Source organism: Pipistrellus hanaki (genome assembly GCF_964339955.1).
Source record: "Pipistrellus hanaki genome assembly, chromosome: 14".
Classification (NCBI taxonomy): Eukaryota; Metazoa; Chordata; class Mammalia; order Chiroptera; family Vespertilionidae; genus Pipistrellus; species Pipistrellus hanaki.
Window position 1 is genome coordinate 37,526,586 of NC_140516.1, and position 22,845 is coordinate 37,549,430.

The window sequence follows — 22,845 nt, forward strand, 5'->3', positions numbered from 1 at the left end:
CTGACTAAACTGGTTCCATTTCTAGGTTTAGCTGTGCTCATAGCAAATGTCTTGAGTATTTATGGTTTCAACCATGCATCAAACATCCTGCACAAGCAACTGCTGAACAATATTCTTCGAGCACCCATGAGTTTTTTTGATACAACACCCATAGGCCGGATTGTGAACAGGTTTGCCGGAGTAAGTATGTCAAGGCTGTAAGATTATGCATTTGTATGCTGAGAATCTTTCTATTCTGACAGGGAAAGACTGCTCATGTCCCCTGGGCAACACCGTGTAGTTCCAGTTCTTTTGTCCATCAGCATGCAAATTATTTCTTGAGTAACTTGTGTTAGGTCTCAAAGATCCTATGAATAAAGGACCAAGTAAGCAGCTCACCATCTAGTAAGTAAGACAACCAAGGAAATAAAGGATTGTAATAAAACGTGATAAAACCCAAATAACAACAATGTGAACAATGATGCTCTGGGAGTATAAAAGAGCGACAGAGAAAAGAGGTACTAGCTCAGTTTGGGTGATTGGGGTGGCAAATGTGAGAAAAGGTGAGACTTGAGTTTAGTTCTAGAAGTTAGCTAGGGTGATTGTGGGGACTGGGGATAGCTGGGTGGCAATAGAAGCAGGATGAGAAGCAGTAGGCCTTTAATACTGGACATATTATTACTTGCATTCTGCTGTGACTTTGGGAAGGGTAAATTAGACTCAAGAGTTATCCATTCTTCAGGATTATCTTACAATAGAAAACTGTTTTCCCTTATCCAGTTTGGCACACTTCAGAGATAATATAGACTCGATAATTTGATACTCACATATTACTAATCCTAGAATCAACATAATCTAAGAAACACAGGCAAGGGAAACCCAAAAATATAATCCATTCCTGTGCATATTAAATCATCCATCCATCCATCCATCCACCCACCCCTCCACCCCACCCACTCATTTGCTCATTTATATCCAACATGACATAAAGGCAATGTGGTAGTAAGACCCATTCATTATCTCTAGTTAGAACACTAACCGGGCAGGGATCATATTCAATCTTCAGCTCAGCTCCTTATCACTTTGAAGTTCTATGCTTGACAGAGGAAACAACTTTCCATTCCTCATTGGGGTGGGAGCGGGAGGCGGGGGGGGGGGGGGGAGGGGGGAGGAAGGAGAGGCGGAGTGGGGCGGGGAGGTGATGACAGGGCTTCTTGACTGGAGCTTCCAAACAAATGTTTATTGAAAGGTTGTTATATGCCAGGCTCTGTTCTAGTTACTCAACAGAATTAGGCCCTGTGTAAAGTTAGAACAACTGAATTGATTTGGTTATAGGAGGGCTTACTTTGTAAGGCTCTATTAACTTAGGGTGGTTATGAATGGTTTTATAAATTTGACAAATGGGAATTTCACTGAAAAGAGTAAATCTATTTTGGCAAATCTATTAAAAGATGACTTCCATATCTGGAAGGATTTAGGACGATGAAGAAGTTATAAAAATAAGATTGGCTATTAGCATGAGCAGGACAGTCTATTGCAAATCAATATCATGAAATGATTAAATGAAGGAGTCACTGAGATGTCAGAATTGAGCAAGTTTCCCGCTGGAATCAGGAAATCTAAAATGCCATAGGAACTCACTAATATGCCATCTCACCTAATTATGTGTTCCCAGGATATTTCCACCGTGGATGACACACTCCCCACGTCCTTGCGCAGCTGGATTCTGTGCTTCCTGGGGATCGTGAGCACCCTGTTCATGATCTGCTTGGCCACTCCAGCCTTCATCATCATCATCATTCCTCTCGGCATAATTTATGTGTCTGTTCAGGTAGGTTTGGAAATGGCTGGCTCCCCTTTCCTCTTTATGTATAAAAGCCCAGGCTCCTTCCTGAGAACCTTCTCTTCTGTTGATTGCTAGTCACTCACTGCTCTCCAGCATCTTTGTCATTTACTCCTATATGATGTCCCCAGGAGCCCACTGGCCACTGTCTGATGCTGAAGTATCAGCACCAATTAGGTGGCTCACAGCAGAGCTCACCTTAACTGCAGTCCCACTGGGGCATATTTATGTTTAGGTCCAAGACCACTGTGAGGTTGGCTCTGTTCCTCACCAACCTCAGATCTTTCCGCCATCCTCTTCCTCTGGGCCTCTCTCATCATCCCTCTAGCCAGAGGGGAGACTGGAACCTTCTGTCCTATTCAGATGTAGGCTGTGGCCATCAAGGTGAAGAGCATTGCTAAGAATCCTGAAATACCAATCATAAAAATATATGCACCCCTATGTTCATAGCAACACAAGAGCCAAGTGCCTATCCGTAGGTGAGGTATAAATAGAAGTGGTACATTTTTACCATGGAATACTATGCAGCTGTGAAAAGAGGGTCCCTTACCCTTTAAGACAACATGTAGGGCCCTAGCTGGTTTGGCTCCGTGGACAGAGGATCAACCTGTGGACTGAAGGGTCCTGGGTTTGATTCCAGTCAAGGGCACATGTGCAGGTTGTGGGCTTGATCATCCTCTGTAGGGGGTGTGCAGGAGGCAGCCAATCAATGATTCTCTATCATCGTTGATGTTTCTATCTCTTCCTCTCCCTTTCTCTCTGAAATCAATAAAAATATATTAAAAAAGATAAAAAAGACAGCATGTAGGGGCCTGGAGAGCATTATGCTAAGCAAAATAAGACAGTCAGAAAAAGACAAACATCATATGATCTCATATGTGGAATCTATTGAACAAAATATACTGATGAATAAAATAGATCCAGAGACATTAAAACATGCAACAGATGACAAATTTCAGAAGGAAGTAGATGAGTGAGAAGATAGTAACCAAAGAACTTATATGTAGAGGCTGGTGCATGAAATCTGTACATGCGGAGGGGTGGGTTCCCTCAGCCCAGCCTGCACCCTCTCCAGTCTGGGACTCCTTGGGGGATGTCTGACTGCCTCTCACAATACAGGACCACTGACTCCTAACCACTCGCTGCCTGCCTGATCACCCCTAACCACCTCTGCCTACCTGCCTGATAACCCCTAACTGCTCCCCTACTGGCCTGATCATCCCTAATTGCTCCCTTGCTGGCCCATCTCCTGTAACCACCTCTGCCTTGCCCTGCACCCAGAATTCCCTCCTCTGGCCGGTCGCAGGCACCTGGAACCCATGCTTCCCTCCCTCTGGCCAGCCACAGGCATCCAGGACCAGGGCCAGCTTCACCTGGGCCAGCGGCAGCCTCAGGGAACCATGGGTGGGCAGCTTTGCCCAGGCCACAGCTGCAGGCACCTGGGGCTGTGGGGTGGGTGGTTTGTCATTCTCCCGGGCCAGGTCACAGGTACAGGTGCTGGCACCTAGGTACCGTGGGGCATGCGGCTTGTCCCTCTCCTCGTCCAGGCTACAGGTGCAGGCACAAGCACTGGTGCCCAGGACTGCAGGGTCTGAGGCTTGTCCCTTTTCCAGGCCACAGGCGCAGCTGCTGGCGCCTGGGATGTTTGGGTGGGCGGCTTGTCCCTCTTCCGAGCCACAGCCTGGCTGGTCCCCATTCCTCTCTTGCAAGCTCATTTGTGTCTGGCTGGTCCCCATTCCTCTCTCCCCAGTGTTGAGTGTCTGAGCCATTATGGCATGATGGTGTGAGGGCATGATAACCATTTGCATATTAGCTCTTTATTATATAGGATGTATAACTCATGGACAGACTATAGTGTAGTGAAGGCCTGGGGAAGGGGTGAGTGCAGGGTGGAGGGAGTCAGTGGGGGTGGGGGGGAGACCTCTGTAATGCTTTCAACAATAAAGATAAATTTTTTAAAGGGGTGAAGAATATTGGGCCATGGTTACAAGGGAAGAGATGCGGCATATGTGACATGATTGTGTGTCTAACTCACTCCTTACTTTTGGGGTTCAGATATTTTATGTGGCCACTTCCCGCCAGCTAAGACGTTTGGACTCCGTCACCAGGTCCCCACTCTACTCTTTCTTCAGTGAGACTGTGTCCGGTTTGCCTGTCATCCGTGCGTTTCAGCACCAGGAGCGATTTCTAAAACACAGTGAGGTGTTGATTGACACTAACCAGAAATGTGTCTATTCCTGGATTATCTCCAACAGGTGAGTCAGAGCCTGGGTCCCGGTGCCTGCTCTGCCATTTACCAAGCTAGGTGAATTGCTTCCACCTCGCTAAGACAAGCCTCATTTTCTTTGTTTTCACAACGGCTGGAACAGGCTTTGGTGCAAGTCAAATGACCTCTGAGAGCATTGTGTGACCCAAGTGTTGGGTGACCTGGGTGTTCTCTGTTTGCTCCCCTGGGAGTAAATGTGAGATTCTCCACAGGCAGGGCAACTCTTGGTAGGGTGGTGGAAAAAAGCTGGAGAGAGGAGAACTGGGGATTTTCAGGGAAAGCCAATGAAAAGTTCACACCCTGTGAGGTGAATTCCCGAGAAAGGTGAGCATTCTTCACTTCTCCGGCATCACTAGACCCTGGCAACAAGTGGTAGGTCCTTGAAGGAAGAGGTTTTGTAGAGGAAGTGAAAATTCTTGAGTGCCTTCCATATTGTCTTGAGGTATGAAGGGCAGGCTCATGATCTCAGTATTATTTGGAACATGGAGAGGTCAAGAATTTGATTTTCAAAATATTTGTTTTTTTTAGGTACGTTTCAAGAAGGAAATAAGCATATAGATCAATCCTATTGGATGCTCACTGTAAATACGCATCATATTTATTTGTACATTGCTAGATTTACTGGTTCAAATTTCTTTAAATACGTTTTATTTGGCAAAGTCAATATTTTAGAAAATATATTTTTATTGATTTCAGAGAGGAAGGGAGAGAAAGAGAGAGAGATATAGAAACATTAATGATAAGAGAGAATTGTTGATCAGCTGCCTTCTGCATGCTCCCACTGGGGATTGGGCCCGCAACCCAGGCATGCACCCTGACCAGGAATCAAAATGTGACCTCCCGGTTCACAGGTCAATGCTCAACTATTGAGCCATGCCGGCTGGACAAGAAAGTCAATTTTTATAAATTATATCTATCTCTGTCCTTTTCAGTTCTCTGCAGTTGATCACCCTACGATCAAGTTGCACCTAAACCTCTCCCCACCCCACCCCCATCTTCTCTACCTTTTTCATCATGAAATCAGACAGGATACATTAAACGTTGCTTTGATGCTACATGTGGATTATCTATGGCATTATTTCCCTTGCCTAATCAGAAGAAATCACTTTAACCATTTGTTAAAAATGCAGGTTTCTGACCCCCATTCTATGCTCTTTGAGTCATTATCTCCTGGGGAAGAGTCCAAACATTTTTTGTGTGTGTGCATTGTTTTGTATATTTTTAACAGTTGCCCCCAGATGGTTCTTAGGATTTGGCAAATTTGGGAGACATTGAGCCATAGGATTTTCTTAGTTTAGGAAACTCTTCTAGTATCTTTAAAATGCAATTTATTTTCTAAAATCCAACTTGAAAGACATTAGGAACACCTGGTATAGTCAAGTTGAATTACCTGCTAAGAATACCATTCTACCAACTTGAGCCCCCTGAGAATGTTCTAGAAACACCTATGCTGCTGGGTAAGGTAAGAAAGTGGATACCTCTCAGTAACACCTCTCTCTGGTTCTGTTGTCCCACAGGTGGCTTGCAGTTCGTCTGGAGCTGGTTGGAAACCTGATTGTCTTCTTTGCATCCTTGATGATAGTTATTTACAAAACGAACCTAAGTGGGGACATTGTGGGCTTTGTTCTGTCCAATGCACTCAATGTGAGTCTGAAGGTTGGGGGTTTGGTTAAATTAGTGCACTTATTCTTAAGTTGCGTCTAGAGTAGGGGTGTCGAACTCAATCAGAGAAGGGGCCAAAATCTAAAATCCAGCCTAAATCGCGGGCCGAATGGTTTACTGAACAGTCATAAACTGACAATGTCATAAACTGACAGCGGAGTGCAGTGATGACAGCGCGGTGCGGGCCACATTGCAAGGCCTGGCGGGCTGGATTTGGCCCGCGGGCCTTGTGTTTGACACATGTGGTCTAGAGTATGCCATGAGGTCCATGCTCTGATTCTTTTCTAGATCCAGAGGCACTAGGGGAGACTGAGGTTCAAACCCTGGCTCCACCTCTTCCTGTGTCACCCATGGACATGCTTTTCACGCTTTCTAAATAGGTTTCAGTGTCATCTGGACATAAATGTTGTTGCCCTTGGGAGTTAAGAAAGCAATTTCATTTGATTCAATCAAATAGTTCCTTGTCTCTTTGCCTCTTTACTTGAGTCTAGTCAAAAGAGAAACTTAGTTTCTTTTCTATTATATAGCAGTAACCAGAAAGTCTTTTGAACAAATGAGTTCTATGTTTGTTTTTCTTAGATCACAGAATAATTGGAGGTAATTCTAATAAAGAATAGAGAGTCCAATAAAACTATATATTGCATGCCCAGTGTGGCTAGGGGATAAATGTTAAGATATTATTTCCTAGCACCTAAGACAGTGGTTGGCACCATAGTAAATGTCCAATAGTGATGCCCATTTAGTGAGTCGTTTGGCCATCTTTCATGGTATCTTTTTTAACTAATATACCGGAAGTTTGCATAGCTACCAGCACACTCTACATGGTTCTGTCTTCAGTGGAAGTTAATGAGGCCCAAGGCGGTCACGGCACCTGAAAGAACCCTGTTGTTCACCAGAATGCCACTCGGTGTGTGCCACTGCTTCTTCCGCCACCCATGTCTAAGCTTAATAACCCAGGAGAGATGGGGCAAAGAATTAGAGAATTTTTTACTAAACCAAAGTATAGGCATTCAATACCAATCAAAGTGGTTACTCTCAGTCCCCACGCCCCCGTTCTCTCCCTCTCTCTAACCACCATTCACTCAACAGAAACTCCCTGGTTTGAGTCTTTGCCTGAAAGAAGCCTGCATATGAGTAAACTACTGATTCCCCAGCCTCTAGACTGGCCTGGACCATGACAACCCTTTTATTGGTTAGATGCACCTTTGTAATGGCAGGAAGGCACCTGGAGTTTGGTAAAGGAGAATGAGGATCCATGCGATGTCCCACCTTGAAGGATGGGTTCTCAGTGGAGCTGTTGTTAACTGAGAGCAGAGAGAAGCACCAGCTCTTTTGAAGGCCTTTTCCTACCTTGTGTCTTTAAAAAAAATACACGCACATATTTTTATTGATTTCAGAGAGTAAGGGAGAGATAGAAATATCAATGATGAGAGGGAATTTTCAATTGGCTGCTTCCTGAACACCCCACACTGGGGTTCAAGCCTGCAACCTGAACATGTGCCCTGACTGGGAATCGAACCATGACCTCGTGATTCATAAGTCGGCTCTCAACCACTGAGCGACGCTGATCGGGCCCTTGTTTCTTTTCTTATGCTTCCCCACTTGTAGAAGGCCCACCACCCTTTCCACAAAGAACAGCAGGCTTACAGACAAGAGAGCCAAGTGTTGTCCCACTCCTATCTGCCCGCTCCTCTAGCCCCAGTGGTAGCCCAAAGTCAGCCCGAGCTCAGACACCCTTTCACATGAGCACCACACAGTTGTCCTCCGGTCATTTGATACACTAGTCTCCATTCCTCCCCAAAGAGGTGAACATTGGTACTTACACGACACTTGCTCTCTCGTAGAGCTCGGCATAATGCTGGGAGCAAAGTAGGTACCGGATTGACCTTGTGGTTTGACGAGTTCTGTTGGTTTCTGAGCCTGAAGTGATGTGGTTTCTCTGTAGATCACACAAACCTTAAACTGGCTGGTGAGGATGACGTCAGAAATTGAGACCAACATTGTGGCCGTGGAGCGGATAAACGAGTACATAAATGTGGAAAATGAGGTAAGACGGCATGAGAAGAGCCCAAGGACAAAGCAAAGGAAAAGGTGTGGGTCCCTCAAGAGAGTATCTTCTCCTGGCCTAGAGATTACATGTGTGTCTATAAAGATCCTCCTCAAAGTTTCCCTTGCTCTAACTCAAATGGCCCAATTTCCTGAAACTTAGAACAAGAAATGGTTTGGGGAAGTCAGGTCTTGGAACGCACCAAGTTACGTGGTGGCTTCCCTCTGGGGGTCCACAGAGCACACCTGTGGGAGAGGGTGTCTTAGATTAAGGTAGGAATCTCAGCAAGTCCCAGTCTAGTTCAGTCTATTGAGCGCAGATGTCCCCGGTGGCTGGGACACTGCTGCCTTTCTACTGCTCTGCGAATGGAGTCCTGTGTGCACTGCTCAGCGAGCTGACTCCACCTAAAGCGCTTCTCCTCCTGTCTCCCTGCCAGGCACCCTGGGTGACTGAGAAGAGGCCTCCGGCCGGCTGGCCCAGCAAAGGGGAGATTCAGTTTAACAACTACCAAGTGCGGTACCGGCCCGAGCTGGATCTGGTTCTGAAAGGGATCACGTGTGACATCAGGAGCCAGGAGAAGGTAGGTGGCGCTGAAGAAAGGCCTGTGTGTGAGTCCTCGTGATGAGAGGACTGCTGGACGCAGAGGTGGTGAGCAGCCGGACTCTGGGCTGCCATCCTTTGGTGGAGTGACAGGATGGGGGCCCTTTCTCCTGGGGAAATGTAAGGACACAGTGCCACCACCAGAGGGCGGGAGATCCAAACAGGATCAAATAGGCTTTCTGCTCAGCCCTTCCCTGCCCCCTTGCCAGCGTTGCTTCTCTAGTAGCTGAGGAGAGCCCATTTCCCGGAAGGGCTGGGGCGTGCAGAGGTCAGGAAGCACGTGGCTCGAGGGAAGAACTGATAAAAACAACCGTGTGGAGGTTCTCCCAGAGAACAGCCAAGTTCTCCTGGTTTGCAAAGTCCTGCACCCTCGTTTGGTGTCCTTGTTCTATGTGGACTTGGGACTGATGTAGAGCCAAAAAATATCTGGGGACGAATGCTGAGGTCTAGGTCAGGGTCTGGTTCTCAGCTGATGTCTGACCCAGTCCTTCCGATAATAATTGTAGTAATAGCTGATAAGGTGTCCATTTCCAACCATCACTGTAGCTCTCAGCAAACACGCTTGGGAGGTGGGCTGGAACAGCCATCTTTTCCTCCTCTCTCCACCTGCCCCGGGCTAAATGTTTATCCACCATGAATGGCGTGGTGAACTAACCTCCCAGGAACTCTTTACAGATTGGTGTGGTGGGCAGGACAGGAGCTGGGAAGTCGTCCCTGACAAACAGCCTCTTCAGAATCCTAGAGGCTTCCGGTGGCCAGATCCTCATCGACGGGGTAGATATTGCTTCCATTGGGCTCCACGACCTTCGAGAGAAACTGACCATCATCCCCCAGGTGAGCTCTAGAACTTACTCTTCCCCACTTGGGGGAGGGGGGCAGAAAACGTGCTTCAGAAAGGGAGGGAGAGGGAGAGGGAAAAGGAGAGGGAGAGACAGAAAAACATCAATGATGAGAGATAGTAATTGATTGGCTACCTCCTGCACACCCGCTACTGGAGATCCAGCCCACAACCCGGGCATGTGCCCTGATCTGGAATTGAACCGTGACCTTCTGATTCATAGGTCGATGGTCAACCACTGAGCCACACCGGCCAGGCTGTGCATCTTCTTCTTGATGTAGATTCAATTAGCAGTGCCATTTCTGCAGTCTGCCCAGGGCACCTGAGCTAGCTCCCTCACACACAGTTTCCAGAACTTACAAAAATAAGTTCTGCGTGTTTTTGCTCGTATGCTTGTGTGACTGCCAGTATCCAGTCAGTAGGTGGCAGCAATACAACAGGAGTCAAAGAAAGCAGATGATTACTTAGCTTTTCTGTAGCCCATCACAGTTCGCAAGACCCTTTGCAATCAGCATTAGCCGTTTTGCCACTGAAGCTTGAAACCATTAAGCTTTATATTCCCCACTTGATACGGTTACTAGATAGGGTAGGGAGTTAGCTGCAGGTTTCTGTCAGTGAGCCAACACTCCATCAGCAAGAAAGGCTGCCCCGGGCTTCCTCTCTGGACCCCGCCACAAAGGACTGCCCCGGGGCTTCCTCTCTGGACCCCGCCACAAAGGACTGCCCCGAAGGCCGCTCGGGGGTGAGTTCTCCGCCCACTGCAGCCAGGCTGCTGCGGGTGGGTTCCGTGTGTCAGGTGTTTGCTCAGTTTCAGGCACTCTCTCCTCCAGCCTCTCCAACGGCATCATTAGTTCTTCCCCCGGGGCTGCACCGCCCTCCATCCCTCCACCTCCACAACCATGAGTTTTTAGTTGGGCGTGTGAGATGTTCTTTTTACTTTTTAAAGAGGTGCTGAGGCCATTTTGGAAATACATAAGTGAATCTCAGAATGAAAAGCAAAACAAAAAACAAAGGACTCCTCTTACTCCTGCACTTAGCTCCCGCTGGCAGCTGCTCTAAACCTTCGGGGGAAACTTTACAAAAGTCTGGCCATGAACCAGCTCTCCCTCCCAGGCCTGTCCTATCTGCTTTCTCCTGGCCACAGAGGACGGCTAGTCCTTCCCTGTCATCGGCCCCAACAGCCCCTTCGTCCCTTGACTTGCAGGACCCCATCCTGTTCTCTGGAAGCCTGAGGGTGAACCTGGACCCTTTCAACAACTACTCAGATGAGGAGGTTTGGAAGGCCCTGGAGCTGGTTCACCTCAAATCCTTTGTGGCCAACCTGCAACACGGCTTGTCCCACGAGCTGACAGAGGCTGGTGACAACCTCAGGTAACGTTCCTACCCACTTCCACAGACGCTTTGAGGAGCCGTGGGGATGACCCCGTTGTTCCTTGAGCCAGAGGGTGCCTGGCGTCCTGGATGGGCGCTCTCCAGGCCTAATCCCTAATGTGTAAAGCGAACAGTGGTGAAAATGACGTGGGAGAATAGGTGTGAATGTGCACTGAAGCTCTTGAAAACCTTGGTTGGAATGTGTGCCTCCAGGAGACATTTCACAGAGTGAGCCTGTGGGGAGGGTTTCCTCTCAGCTGCTCACTGCAATCAGGATGAAAACAGTCCTGACATCTGGTCCAACCCAGGAAGTCTGCTTTCATTGGTACGGGGTGTAGACCGGACGTGGGAGTTCCAAAGGATCCCCGGGGGCTGCTGTGAGCAGCACTGGCCGAAAGGGCAAGGGGATGACGGGGACTGGTGTCCGCAGAGTTTGGGGAGGAGGCACCTGAAACACCTTAAACCAGCAGAGAGACTGTCAGCTTCCCAGTTCTCGTCACCTCTCTAAAGATGGTCTGTATTTGTTGACACTTCTTACTTCTGGCCTTCACCATGTCTTTAAGAAGCTGTCCTGGCATTTTCCCTAAGAAAGTTGGGTTTTTCCCCACACACTGAAGTTCAGCCCCCAGCCACAGCCTGCTGCTCAGGGGCACGCCTTGCTGCAGTCCCGGGTGCCTTCAGAATGCTGGTTGGGCATGGACCGTTAGCAGGTGTAGCTCTTAGGAGAAGGGAGGCTCAGTAACTCAATTGGTGGATCAGCAGCTCTGGCTTCACCTGTGAACTTGTTGGAAAAGCAGGCTGTTGACCTGGGTCTCCATTTTAGTAAGATCCCCAGGTGATTTGCGTGTGTATTACAGTTTGAGAAACAAACAAGCCTCGGTTTGCCGCCCGTTGACTAACCAGTTTGCCGACCACTGGGATAGGGGCTTGATCACAAGGAACAACAGCCTCTAATTATTGGAATCGAGAGTCTAGGGCAGTGGTCAGCAAAGTCATTAGTCAACAGAGCCGCAGTTTGCTGACCACTGGCTAGAGCATCGATTCTTAAAACATTTTATTGAATATTAGAGAAACATTGATGTGAGAAGCATCAATCAGCTGCCTCCTGCACACCCCCTACAAGGATAGAGCCTGCAACCTGGGCATGTGCCCTGACTGGAAATTCAACCAGTAAGCTTTTGGTGCACGGGATGATGCCCAAGCAAGGACATTAATTCTTTTTGTTGTTGTTAATCCTCACCTGAGGATATTTTTCCATTGATTTTCTTCCTTTCTTCCTTCCTTTCTTTCTTCCTTCCTTCCTTTTTTTTTCTTTCTTTTCTGTAACAACTGATAGCCAATTTATTAAAAAGCCCGATTTAAGCATCTGCAATGATGACTTCAACCTCCACTTCCGGCTCAGTGCTGCTGGAAGTGATCTGCTTGACAATCTCGGAAGGGCTGTGGTGTGGATCGTCATCTGAAACCCATCCCAGGTCTTAGAGCCCTCCCCACAGGGAGTCTTCCTTGTAGTGGTTCTCAGAGTCTTGGTGGCCATCCGGACTGGCCCTTTCACTTTGAGATTCTTTTCCTTTGCGCCTCTGATCAAGTCAGCACACCTCCAGGGACTTGACATTGCGGCTGGTTAGCGTAATTCTAACTCGGTGAGTCGCCACCTCTGGTTCCACGGTGTCTTCCGGGTATCTTTAAAAGCCAGGGCAGCGGCGCGGCTTCCTGACCAACTGGTTCCTCAGCGAGAGCGAACAGGGTGAGTCAGGAGCGGGCGGGCCAGACTGACGGACGGAGCTGTACTACAGCAACCACGTCTTCCTCAGAGAGTGATTTTCTTTCCTTTTTTTTTCCTTTTCTTTTTTTATTTTTTAAAATAAAATGGGGAGGGGGGAGGAGGAGAGACAAAGGAAACACTGATGTGAGAGAGAGACATCGATGGTTGCCTCCCTCCTGTGTCCGGCCTGGGGCTGAGGATTGAGCCTACAACCAAGGCACCCGTCCTTGGCCAGAATCAAACCCAGGACCCTTCAGTCCACAGGAGCCAAACCAGGGCAACAGCATTGATTCTTAACCATGCTGTATACTAGAATCACTTAGTAATTTTTTTAAAAGCCCTAACCGGTTTCGTTCAATGGATAGAGCGTCAGCCCTTGGACTGAAGAGTCTGGGTTTGATTCTGGTCTAGGGCATGTACCTTGGTTGCGGCTTGATCCCCAGTAGGGAGCGTGCTGATAGCAGCTGATCGATGTTTCTCTCTCATCGATGGTTTTAACTCTATCGTCTCCCTTCCTCTCTGTAAAGATAAATATATATATATATATATATATATATATATATATATATATATATATATATATTTTTTTTAATCTCAATGCCTAGATTTCAGCCCAGACTAGCTGAGTCAAAGGGGCCCAGGTGACGTTTGTAAGATTTCATGTAGAAGACATCATGTTAGCGTGTCCTGTCCGCACTATGCTGCAGACACCTCAGACACGTGGGACCATGTGGGACCCTCTGGCAGGAAGGGGAGGGGGGAGCTTGATACTTTTGGTACCAGTGCCTTGATTTCAGACCTGCTGTGGAGGTGTTGAAACTTAAGTTCCTTTGATGGCTAATCAGAGATCGGAGATCCATCAGCTGAGGAGCCAGAGTGGTGCCTGGGCCTGTGATATGAGGCCCAGCTGTACCAGGCGGGGGTTTGATACAAGTTAAGGAAATTGCAGTTGCTTCTATTTTTACAGAAAAAACAAAAAACCCTGAAAGTTCACCTTGGGTGACTTCTCATCTCCTGCAGGAAATTTTCTCACAGAGAATTACAGAGCTTTTCGTCTAGCCACCCTCTGCTTAATATGCTCCCTAATGGCCACAGCAGGAAAGAGCAATTAGCGAACTTCTGAATGTTTCCTTCACATCATTTCCCAAAGCTTCTTTATGCGACTAAGAGGTCCAGTCTTCATTACCGGCTCCTCGCAAATTAAAGCGATTTGCATTTTACAAGCATATTCCAGTTCCACATGCATTGCATCGCACACCAAGACATCATGTTCATTAGATAGCTACGTCTCTAATCAGGGCAGAAGGTCTTGAACAAATAATTAGCTTTGAGACTAGAGTTACACATTAAAATAACAAATGGGTTTGCTCAGGCCGCTGAGAAATGCCACCCGGGCATTCTGGCGAGATGTCACTTTATCTAAACGGCGTCAGGTCACAAACTGCTGAAATGAACTCCATCACTTTTTTGGAATTGTATTTGGTGGACTGGGCCATCCCTTTAGCCAAATGCAAGGCACTATTCCTGGGCTGGTATTTCCCAAACTGGACAAACATGGACATCATATACCTGAGGTGCTTATTACAAATACACGTTTCATGGCTCCTCCCATTCTGATTGAGAGGTGTGGGGCCCACAAACGTGACATTTTAATTAAGTATGTGTGGTGGGCCTTCTAATTAATTGGGGAAGTTTGGCTGAGGCGTGCTGGGGGCATTTAGGAGTGTGGGTATGTAAAGCCTGATCGGCCCCCACATCCCCTCCCAGGCTATTCCTTGGTCCTTGGGCTAATGCTTATTTCTACCATTGGCTGCAGCATTGGGCAGAAGCAGCTACTGTGCCTGGCTCGGGCTCTGCTTCGGAAATCCAAGATTCTGATCATGGACGAGGCCACCGCTGCAGTAGATCTAGAGACAGATCAGCTCATCCAGATAACCATCCGAAAGGAGTTCTCCCACTGCACGGCGATCACCATCGCCCACAGGCTGCACACCATCATGGACAGCGACAAGTGAGTGTGTGTGGAGGAGGGGCGGGAGGCAGAGTTTGATAGAGCCTTCTTAACTCTGTCAACAGTACTAGCATCAGCCCAGCTGGGGCGACTCAGTAGTTGAGCATTGGCCTAGGAACCAGGAGGTCACGCTTTGATTCCCAGTCAGGGCACGTACTCAGGTTGCTGGCTCAATCCCGTGTGGGTCTTGTGGGAGGTAGCTGATCAATGATACTCTCTCATCATTGATGTTTCTCTCTTCCCTTCCTCTCTAAAATCAATAAAAACACATCTATACTAATACAAGAGTAATATGCTAATTAGAATGGATAGATGGGACAAAACCACGGTGGCAGGGGCCAAGGCAGAGGTGGTTAGGAACAATCAGGCAGGCAGGGGAGAGTGGTTAGGGGTGATCAGGCCAGCAGGGGAGCATAGTTAAGGGTGATCCGGCAGGCAGGCAGGCTGGTTAGGGGTGTTCAGGCAGTTAGGCAGGTGAGCTGTTAGGAGACAGCAATCCCGGATTGCAAGAGGGATCCTGGATTGGAGAGGGTGCAGGTAGGGCTAAGGGACCCCCGTCTCCCCCATGCACGAATATTATGAACCAGGCCTCTAGTGTGTGTGTGTGTGTGTGTGTGTATATATATATATTTTAAAAAGTAATAACATCAGCTGTGAGATTTCTTATAGCAGAATGATTAACTACCATCGTTTTACTGATGAAGAAACGGAAGTTGAGAGATTTCAAGTAATTTGCCCAAAATTATACATCAAGCTAATGAAAAAGCCAACATGGTTAAGGAAAGTGCCTGGAGGAAAAATGGAAAACTGTGCCAACCATAACCGAGTTTAGGGAGGTGGAGGCTCAAGCCATGAGTGGCAGACACTGACCACAGACCCTCCAACTGAAGGTCTCAGGGGCCACCCCTGTGAACGGCTTTTGTTCTTCTGGCGGATTACACTCAAAACGGGGATAATGTCAGTCCTTTCAGACAGTGGAGGACAGGCTCCCTTAAACAATGTGTCTTTTTTTGTTTGTTTGTTTTTTAAGCGGATATAAATGGACTCAGACTAAGCATATTTTTCTAATTCAGCACTACGTATGGAATTCAACCATGCTGCTGCAGATGCTGGGGTCACGTCAGCCACTCTGCTTTGTAGCCTGGTCTGAATGATTTCACCGTGACTTAGTGCTGGTTATTCTTACCAACGCCATGATTTGAGATGCTGCTTCCTAAGGCTTGCATGTCCTTCTTCTTTGTTTCAGGGTAATGGTCCTCGACAACGGGAAGATTGTCGAGTTTGGCAGCCCCGAAGAGCTGCTGGCACAACCTGGCCCCTTTTACTTCATGGCCAAAGAAGCTGGCATTGAGAGTGTGAACAGCACTGCCCTCTGACAGTAGGTCCTGTAGCTTAGAGAAGGACTAGAAGGGACATTCCTTATTTAATTTTATTTTGGGGAACTGGAGCGCACATTGAGGAGTGTGTGTAAAATGTACGTTTTAAAGAAGGACCAGAGGTGCACACCATGGACCCAATTCCCAGGTAAAGGAATGAGTATCATCAGCTACATCAGAAACCGCCTTGCTAGCCTGCTCCTCACCCCCCAGCGATACCACTATCCCGAATCTCATAATTATGCCCTCGTTTTCCCATTTTAGTTTTAGCACTTTGTATGTATTTTTAAACAATGTGTATGTACCTTTTAAGAACTTATGCAGATTGCCTTATTCATATCGCATGCATTCTTCTATGACTTCCCTTTAATATGACTTTTAAAAAATATATTTTTATTGATTTTTTTTACAGAGCAGAAGGGAGAGGGATAGAGAGTTAGAAACATCGATGAGAAACATCCATCAGCTGCCTCCTACATCCCCCCCACTGGGGATGTGCCTGAAACCAAGGCACATACCCTTGGCTAGAATCGAACCTGGGACCCTTCAGTTCGCAGGCTGATGCTCTATACTAGGGGTGTCGAACTCAATCAGAGAAGGGGCCAAAACCTAAAATCCAGCCTAAATCGAGGGCCAGATGGTTTACTGAACAGTCATAAACTGACAATGTCATAAACTGACAGCAGAGTGCAGTGATGACAGCACGGTGCGGGCCACATTGCAAGGCCTGGCGGGCTGGATTTGGCCCGCGGGCCTTGTGTTTGACACATGTGCTATACACTGAGCCAAATCAGTCAGGGCTCAGTATGACTTTTGAGAGTTAGCCACGTTGTTGCCCACGTGGGGTTAGTTCATTCTCACTACCACAGTTTACGCATTTTAATGTTCTTAAGCAGTAGGGTTATTTCTAGGGTGGTTATGGTTATGTGTGGTTTTTTTCCTGTGATGAATGCAACTATTATGAACATTCTGATATATAATTCCTTGACATAGAGGTGCAAGACTTTTTAGGGTATAATGTAGGAATGGGGGTATACACATGTTTACGTGCATATATTAGGTAATGCCAAACTGGCAATGCCGATTTAAAACTTTTTGTCAACCTGATGAGAATGAATTGGTACCTCGGTGAGGTTTTAATTTATATTTCTCTGGTTAATACTGAGGTTTCAATGTGAGGTCTCAGCTGGTTTTCATCCATGGTGCTTTATTTCCTTGTCTGCCTTGTTAATTTTTACAACGAGCTGCTCACTCCCTAGCATTTTATCTGTGGACATCATTTGAGGTCTGAGCTGTCACCTGGGGGCATTTCCCAGAACTTCTTTGAATTAAATTCTCCCCCAAGGAGCCTCAAACTCTACCATTAGTACAAGAGCCAGTTGTGGTTTACAAATTTCCAAAGGCAACTCCTCTCCCTGACCTTCATGGTGGGGTTTATTCCCATCACTCTTAATTTTTCCTTTTCCAATCACATCAGCCACCAGGCCTTCCCAGTTTCATTTCTCTATCCCCATCATTTTCCCCATATTCAGGTTCATCACATCTAACCTGGACGGATGGCAACCCTACTTCCTGTGTTGTTTTTCTCACAGGTATTCACCCCTGGCTACCAGCGATCAAACATGCAAAACTGGTCCCTACATTCAATGGCGATCCAGAGTAAAATTAAAATTCCTTATTATGCTATAATGAAGCTCCCTAACATCTGATCCAATCTCATTTCTTCTAACTCTCATACCTCACATTAAGCTCCAACAACATTAAAATGGTTTTAGATAAACACACACACCCCTTTAACAAAACTTATTTTGGAGAGGAAAGGAGAGGGAGAGATAGAAACATCAATGATGAGAATCATTGACTGGCTGCCACCTGCCTGCCCCACACTGGTGTCTTTATTAGAAATTAGCAAACAATATTGTGCAAACATTGGCATTTAAATCTCTAAACTTCCGCAATTTAGATTTATAGTTAGCAAAGACCACATTCAACTATAAGCATGAATTTAGTCTTCTACAAAGATTAGGCACTAAACTGCTTTTTTAAAGGCTTCCTACTGTTTGAAGGTACATGGAAACGATTGTAAAAATGCATACAAGCACTGGAAGCACTCCATTTTCATAGGATTCCTTTTTAACTTTATATGTACGTGATTGGTTATGTTGTAGAATTTAACTGTTACACTGTGAAAAGCAACTAATTAGAAAAATAGAAAAAAAATTAAATGAGTACATGTAAGGCAGTGTTTCTTATAGGTAAAATAAAAATAAGCATAAACATAAAGAGTTGCAGGAAGAAAAGAAAAATGACGTAAGACTAGTTTACTGAATTTTAAAAATGGACTAATACAGAGCCCCTTTCTCAACTCTAACAATCAAGGCCTTTGGCCGCCATATTGAATGGACAGTCACCTTGGTCCTCGCCACTAGCTATCCTGCTCCTGAGCGCCCACAGGGAAGGACGGGCTCTGTGGCGGCAGCAGCCTTCCAGACATTTACCTGCTGCTCACATCCACAGCCACCGGTTCTCTCTGGGCAGCAGCTCTGCTGGTACCCTCTGTGAGACTGTCAAGTGCACTGGTTGTACCTCTGGACACAGACGTCTCTCCCTGTACGTGGTGCTAACACCCTCGCCAGCTGGCTCCTTTGTTAGTTAGCTTCCATGTGCTGCTAACTTGCGATATGGTTTGCATCGTCAAGATACCTCCTAGTCCTATAAATATTTGCCTGATACATTTATTAGTTAACCAATTACGCATTTATTTTTATTTACATTTATCTTAAACCAATTATACTTTGGGAGGCTTTTCATTTTCCTTTGTCAAAAGGTTTAATTTTTCTGCATATTTGACCTTAGTGTTAATGGTTGACCAGAAACCTTATGTTTTAGCTGGACCTGGAGTAAAGATACGGCTCAGGAGCCAAATCTACTGTGTGGTTTTTTTTTGTCAATAAAGTTTTTTGGAACACAGTCATGCTCACTTGTTTCTGTGTTATCTATGCCTGCTTTATTGTTCCAATGGCAGAGCTGAGTGGTGACAGACTGAATGGCCTGCAAAGCCTAAATAAAATATGTACTGTATCATGTGGCCTCTTACAGAACACGGGTATAGTACGGAGTGGGTTGTTTCCATTCTCAAAAAGACAAGGGGCCTAAAAAAATGTCATGACTTCCTGCCTGTGGTAAAGAAAATGGCCCCCAGAGATGTCCCCGTCCTAATCCTCAAAAGTCGTGGAAGAGGGGCTTAGCGGATGTGATGGAGGGTGTTGTGGTGGGGAGGTGATCCCGCGGGGCCCCACGAGGGTTCTTACCAGTTAGAATGCAGACTGTGATGCGGAAGAGACTTGAAGATGCTCTGCTGCTGGCTCTGAAGATGGAGGGAGAGGCCATCAGCCGAGGCGTATGGGCAGCTTCTAGAAGCGGGAAAAGGAGACCTTCTCCCCTGGAGGCGGCAGAAGGAACCAGTCCTGCGGATACCTTGACCTTTGCCCAGTGAAACAGACTTTGAACTTCTGACCTCCAGAACTGTAAGATAATGAACTTGTGTTGTTTTAGGCCACACATTTATGGTAATTTGTTATAGGAGCAATAGGAAACTGATACAATACCATAAGCCCAAATAGCTCTGATAAAATGGCTAATATTCTCCTACTGAAGTCAGGGTGACAATGGACTGATCTTCACGGATTCCCACTGTTGTGTCTCTGGAGAGGGTTACACCATCTTTTAAGCCCAGCTAAAGTGGGTTTCAATGCTCACTTCTGTTACCTCCGTCACATGCGTGGTCTTAGCGTGGTCCTATTCGCAGGTGACCTTTTTTCAGTCTCATCTGAGAGGCTGTAGGAAGGCCCCTGGTTTCGGAGTCATGGTGATGCCTATGACTGGAGGGGGCTGTGACAGGCCCCGAGTCCCTCAGTCAGCTTCCTTGGTGTCCTAGGATGCCTGGTGGCGCACACGCTGTGCTTCCTGGGTGGTCCTGCTGAGGCAGCCCTAGGGTCCCAGGGTGCCTGCTGCTTCCGATGAATTTTCCCTGAATGAACACCTGCTGCTGCCCTCATCAGAGTGCTCCCTCCCTCCCACCACCACACCAGCAGAACTTACCTCTGGGGAAGCACTAAGTCCTCCCCTATCTCCCGAGGCTCACCTCTGAGTGGTGGTAAGAAATGGACAGCTTGATATATCTTTTAAAGTCTGCAGTTCATTCTGGAAACTCCCTTCTTGATGCATGCAGATCACTAATATTGATCTTCATTAACAACTGCAAGACACTTCCAGGGGTTCAGTAAAATAAACCAAGGCGCAGACCAGAAATTATCCTATGAGCCAGGAGGTCATGGTTCGATGCCTGGTCAGGGCACATGCTGGGTTACAGGCTCAATCCCCAGTGTGGGAGGTGCAGGAGGCAGCAGATCAATGATTCTCTCTCATCATTGACATTTCGCTCTCTCTCTCTCTCTCTCTCTCTGAAATCAATAATACACACACACACACACACACACACACACACACACACATTTTAAATCATCAATACTACATACAAATAGATGAGAGAATTAAAAGCCTGAGTAGTGTTTGGTGACTAGAGGAGTTAGAATGTTATATGCAGATCTCAAAGTTTCTTGATCCTCAAGCCTAAGGTTCTGCAAATGAAACAGAATTCGGAGCACAGTGCTGCTCTTCCGGGGGCTGTGTATATTCCCAATCCTGAAACAAAATCCATATAAACAGTCTCAGCTTCGCAATTAATTGAAACAGGGTGACACAAAACTCAATCCTTATTGAAACCATGTATTCTAGAGCTCACAGTGCACAAAAATGTGCAGACATCATCTTGTTTCAGTCTTGCAATAATCTCGAGAGGCCAGAAATCTACACTTCACAGATGACCATAGGTTTCCCCTACCCCACCCTGTTCTCCTAGGACTCTTGAATGAAAACACATCTGAAGAGCTGCTCCCAGACAGGAAAGGGTGAAAATTCATGAAAGGAAGTAAGCAGGCAAACCGGATTTGGAAATTTGCTTCAATAACATTTCCGTCTGTTGTATCTGAAACATCTGACACCCCTTTCCTTCCTTGGTTTTCGCTAACTCCTACTTTTCTGATAGAAAGTTCCATTAAAGAAAAAAAAAAAAAAAAAGCCTGAATAGATGCTTCTCAAACTTTAATACACACACAAACCACCTGGGACCTCGCTCAGTAGGTGGGGCCTGCATTCCTGCAAGCCCCAGCTCACTGTGATGCTGCTTTAAAACAAAACTCATTTCCTTAAGCAAAACCAATGGACGAAAAACTCGGGAGGGGGGAGGGGGGAGGCAATGGAAATATATGTACACATATAATACCTTAATAAAAAAAATTTTAAATAAATAAATTTAAATAAGTTCCAGACACACACACACAAAAAAAAAAAAAAAAAAACACCCCTCATTTCCTCCTACACTTGCTTCCATCCCAATGACTCCCTTTTTCAGTGAGTCCATCATTTCTTCAACTTCATATTCTTTAAAGATTGCTTTTTTTCCATTCTCAAGTCATTTTATGCTCAAATCAGTTATCTACAAATTATTAGATTTTCTTGCCTTTGATCTTCACCCTCCAAATCATCCTGCTGCCATTTAGCTTTCCTAAAGCAGTCAAGCCACTGAAGAAGCAACAGGAGTGTACTACCACTCATCAAATCTAAATTCATTGACTCGGACCTCAAGGCTCTCCAGTTTGTTTACTACCTGTTAGGGGATGCTCTAACATTTTCCATGCACTAATTCATTCCATCTTTCCAACAACTTTGTGAGATGGATAGTATTATTATCATTACTTTAGTTTTTATATTAAAACATTTTTATAGATTACAGTATTTTTTTAGAGAGAGAGAGAAAGGGAGAGGGAGAGAACATTGATGATAGAGAAACATCGATCGGTTGCCTCCTGCACGCATCCTACTGGGGATCAAGCCTGAAACCCTGGCATGTGGCCTGACAACCTCTGGGTCCATGGAACAACACTCATTCCACTACTACCGTCACTTTAGATGAGGAAACTGAAACAGGGGTTAGAAAGTTGCCAAGGTCACAAAGCTCTAAGTGTCTGAAGTCAGACAGTTTGGCTCCAGAATAAGGTAAGAACTGAGGCCCAACTTTAAATTCAGGCTCCATCGGAAACTTGTGAGCACATCACAATGTCGACGGACCCCATTTTCCTAATCCGTAAAAATGAAAGCGTTGACCTACACGTTTCTCTCCCACGGAGACTCCCTACTCAACCATGATTTCTGTCCCTTAACAATATCGTGCGATTGGTCAGTCACCCACATGTCCTCAATCCCGTTCTCAATCCTGCCTCTGCCAGTGCTCCTGCTGCATCTGCCCCTCCACCCCCAATCTTGCCCAACCTACTGCCTTATGGCCTGGTTAAGCTCGAAGGCATTAGTTCCCACACTCATAGTATCAGAAAAATACTAACCTCTTAGGAATTCCAGCTTAGAGAATTCGGCTCCTCTGTTCTGCCAGGATCCTATATAATAAAAACCCAACATGCCAAGTGTCCGACAGTTCAACCAGTCACTATGACATGCACTGACCACCGGGGGGAAGACACTCCAACCTGTAAGTTAGCTTGCTGCTGGGTTCCGGCTGATTGGGACAGCACAAGATTGGCTGGACACACCCTGGAGCCCTCCTGTGGTCCCACTCCGGCCCCAATTGTGCACTGGTGGGGTCCCTCGGCCTGGCCTGTGTCCTCTTGCAATCTGGGACCCCTTGGGGGATGATGGAGAGCTGGTTTCAGCCTGATCCCTGCAGGCCAGGCCAAGGGACCCCACCGGTGCATAAATCCATGTACTGGGCCTCTAATTTTATAATAAAATGCCTTAAAATAAAGAAACAATCACCTGCAGCATGGACATCTCTTGAGTATACAATAATTCTGTTGATATTGCATTTGACAAATACATTTTGATTTGAATTTCTTGTTAGTTCTTCCCATCTCCTGGAATTTGGGCATCACTTAATTGTCAGAACAATACCCTCAGAAATTCAAGAGGAAAGTTCAGGCTAAATGTGGAGGGAAATCAAGAAAACGTACTCATG

General features: G+C 46.4%; 1 protein-coding gene and 1 pseudogene across 6 annotated transcripts in view; one reads left to right on the forward strand and one right to left on the reverse strand.

Annotated features, from left to right (window-relative positions):
* The window catches only part of ABCC2 (ATP binding cassette subfamily C member 2), a 54,675-nt gene extending 35,947 nt beyond the window's left edge, over nucleotides 1-18,728 (forward strand). For 4 of the 5 annotated variants that reach the window (XM_084904053.1, XM_084904056.1, XM_084904055.1 and 1 more), the window contains 10 exons: nucleotides 26-180; nucleotides 1,655-1,810; nucleotides 3,878-4,077; nucleotides 5,606-5,732; nucleotides 7,696-7,797; nucleotides 8,234-8,377; nucleotides 9,073-9,231; nucleotides 10,440-10,606; nucleotides 14,188-14,382; nucleotides 15,629-18,728. In XM_084904053.1, the coding sequence (XP_084760179.1) occupies nucleotides 26-180; nucleotides 1,655-1,810; nucleotides 3,878-4,077; nucleotides 5,606-5,732; nucleotides 7,696-7,797; nucleotides 8,234-8,377; nucleotides 9,073-9,231; nucleotides 10,440-10,606; nucleotides 14,188-14,382; nucleotides 15,629-15,758 (1,535 nt within the window). In that variant the 3' untranslated portion in view covers nucleotides 15,759-18,728. Of the gene's footprint in view, nucleotides 1-25; nucleotides 181-1,654; nucleotides 1,811-3,877; nucleotides 4,078-5,605; nucleotides 5,733-7,695; nucleotides 7,798-8,233; nucleotides 8,378-9,072; nucleotides 9,232-10,439; nucleotides 10,647-10,677; nucleotides 10,800-14,187; nucleotides 14,383-15,628 lie in introns of those variants that run through there. The other variant, XM_084904054.1, reaches the window with a different exon arrangement.
* Nucleotides 11,965-13,617, reverse strand: LOC311632657 (small ribosomal subunit protein uS10-like; annotated as a pseudogene). The gene is made up of 2 exons: nucleotides 13,508-13,617; nucleotides 11,965-12,327 (listed from the first exon to the last, which is right to left on the reverse strand). The product of its transcript is annotated as a small ribosomal subunit protein uS10-like (transcript).
* Nucleotides 18,729-22,845: the final 4,117 nt, after the last annotated feature.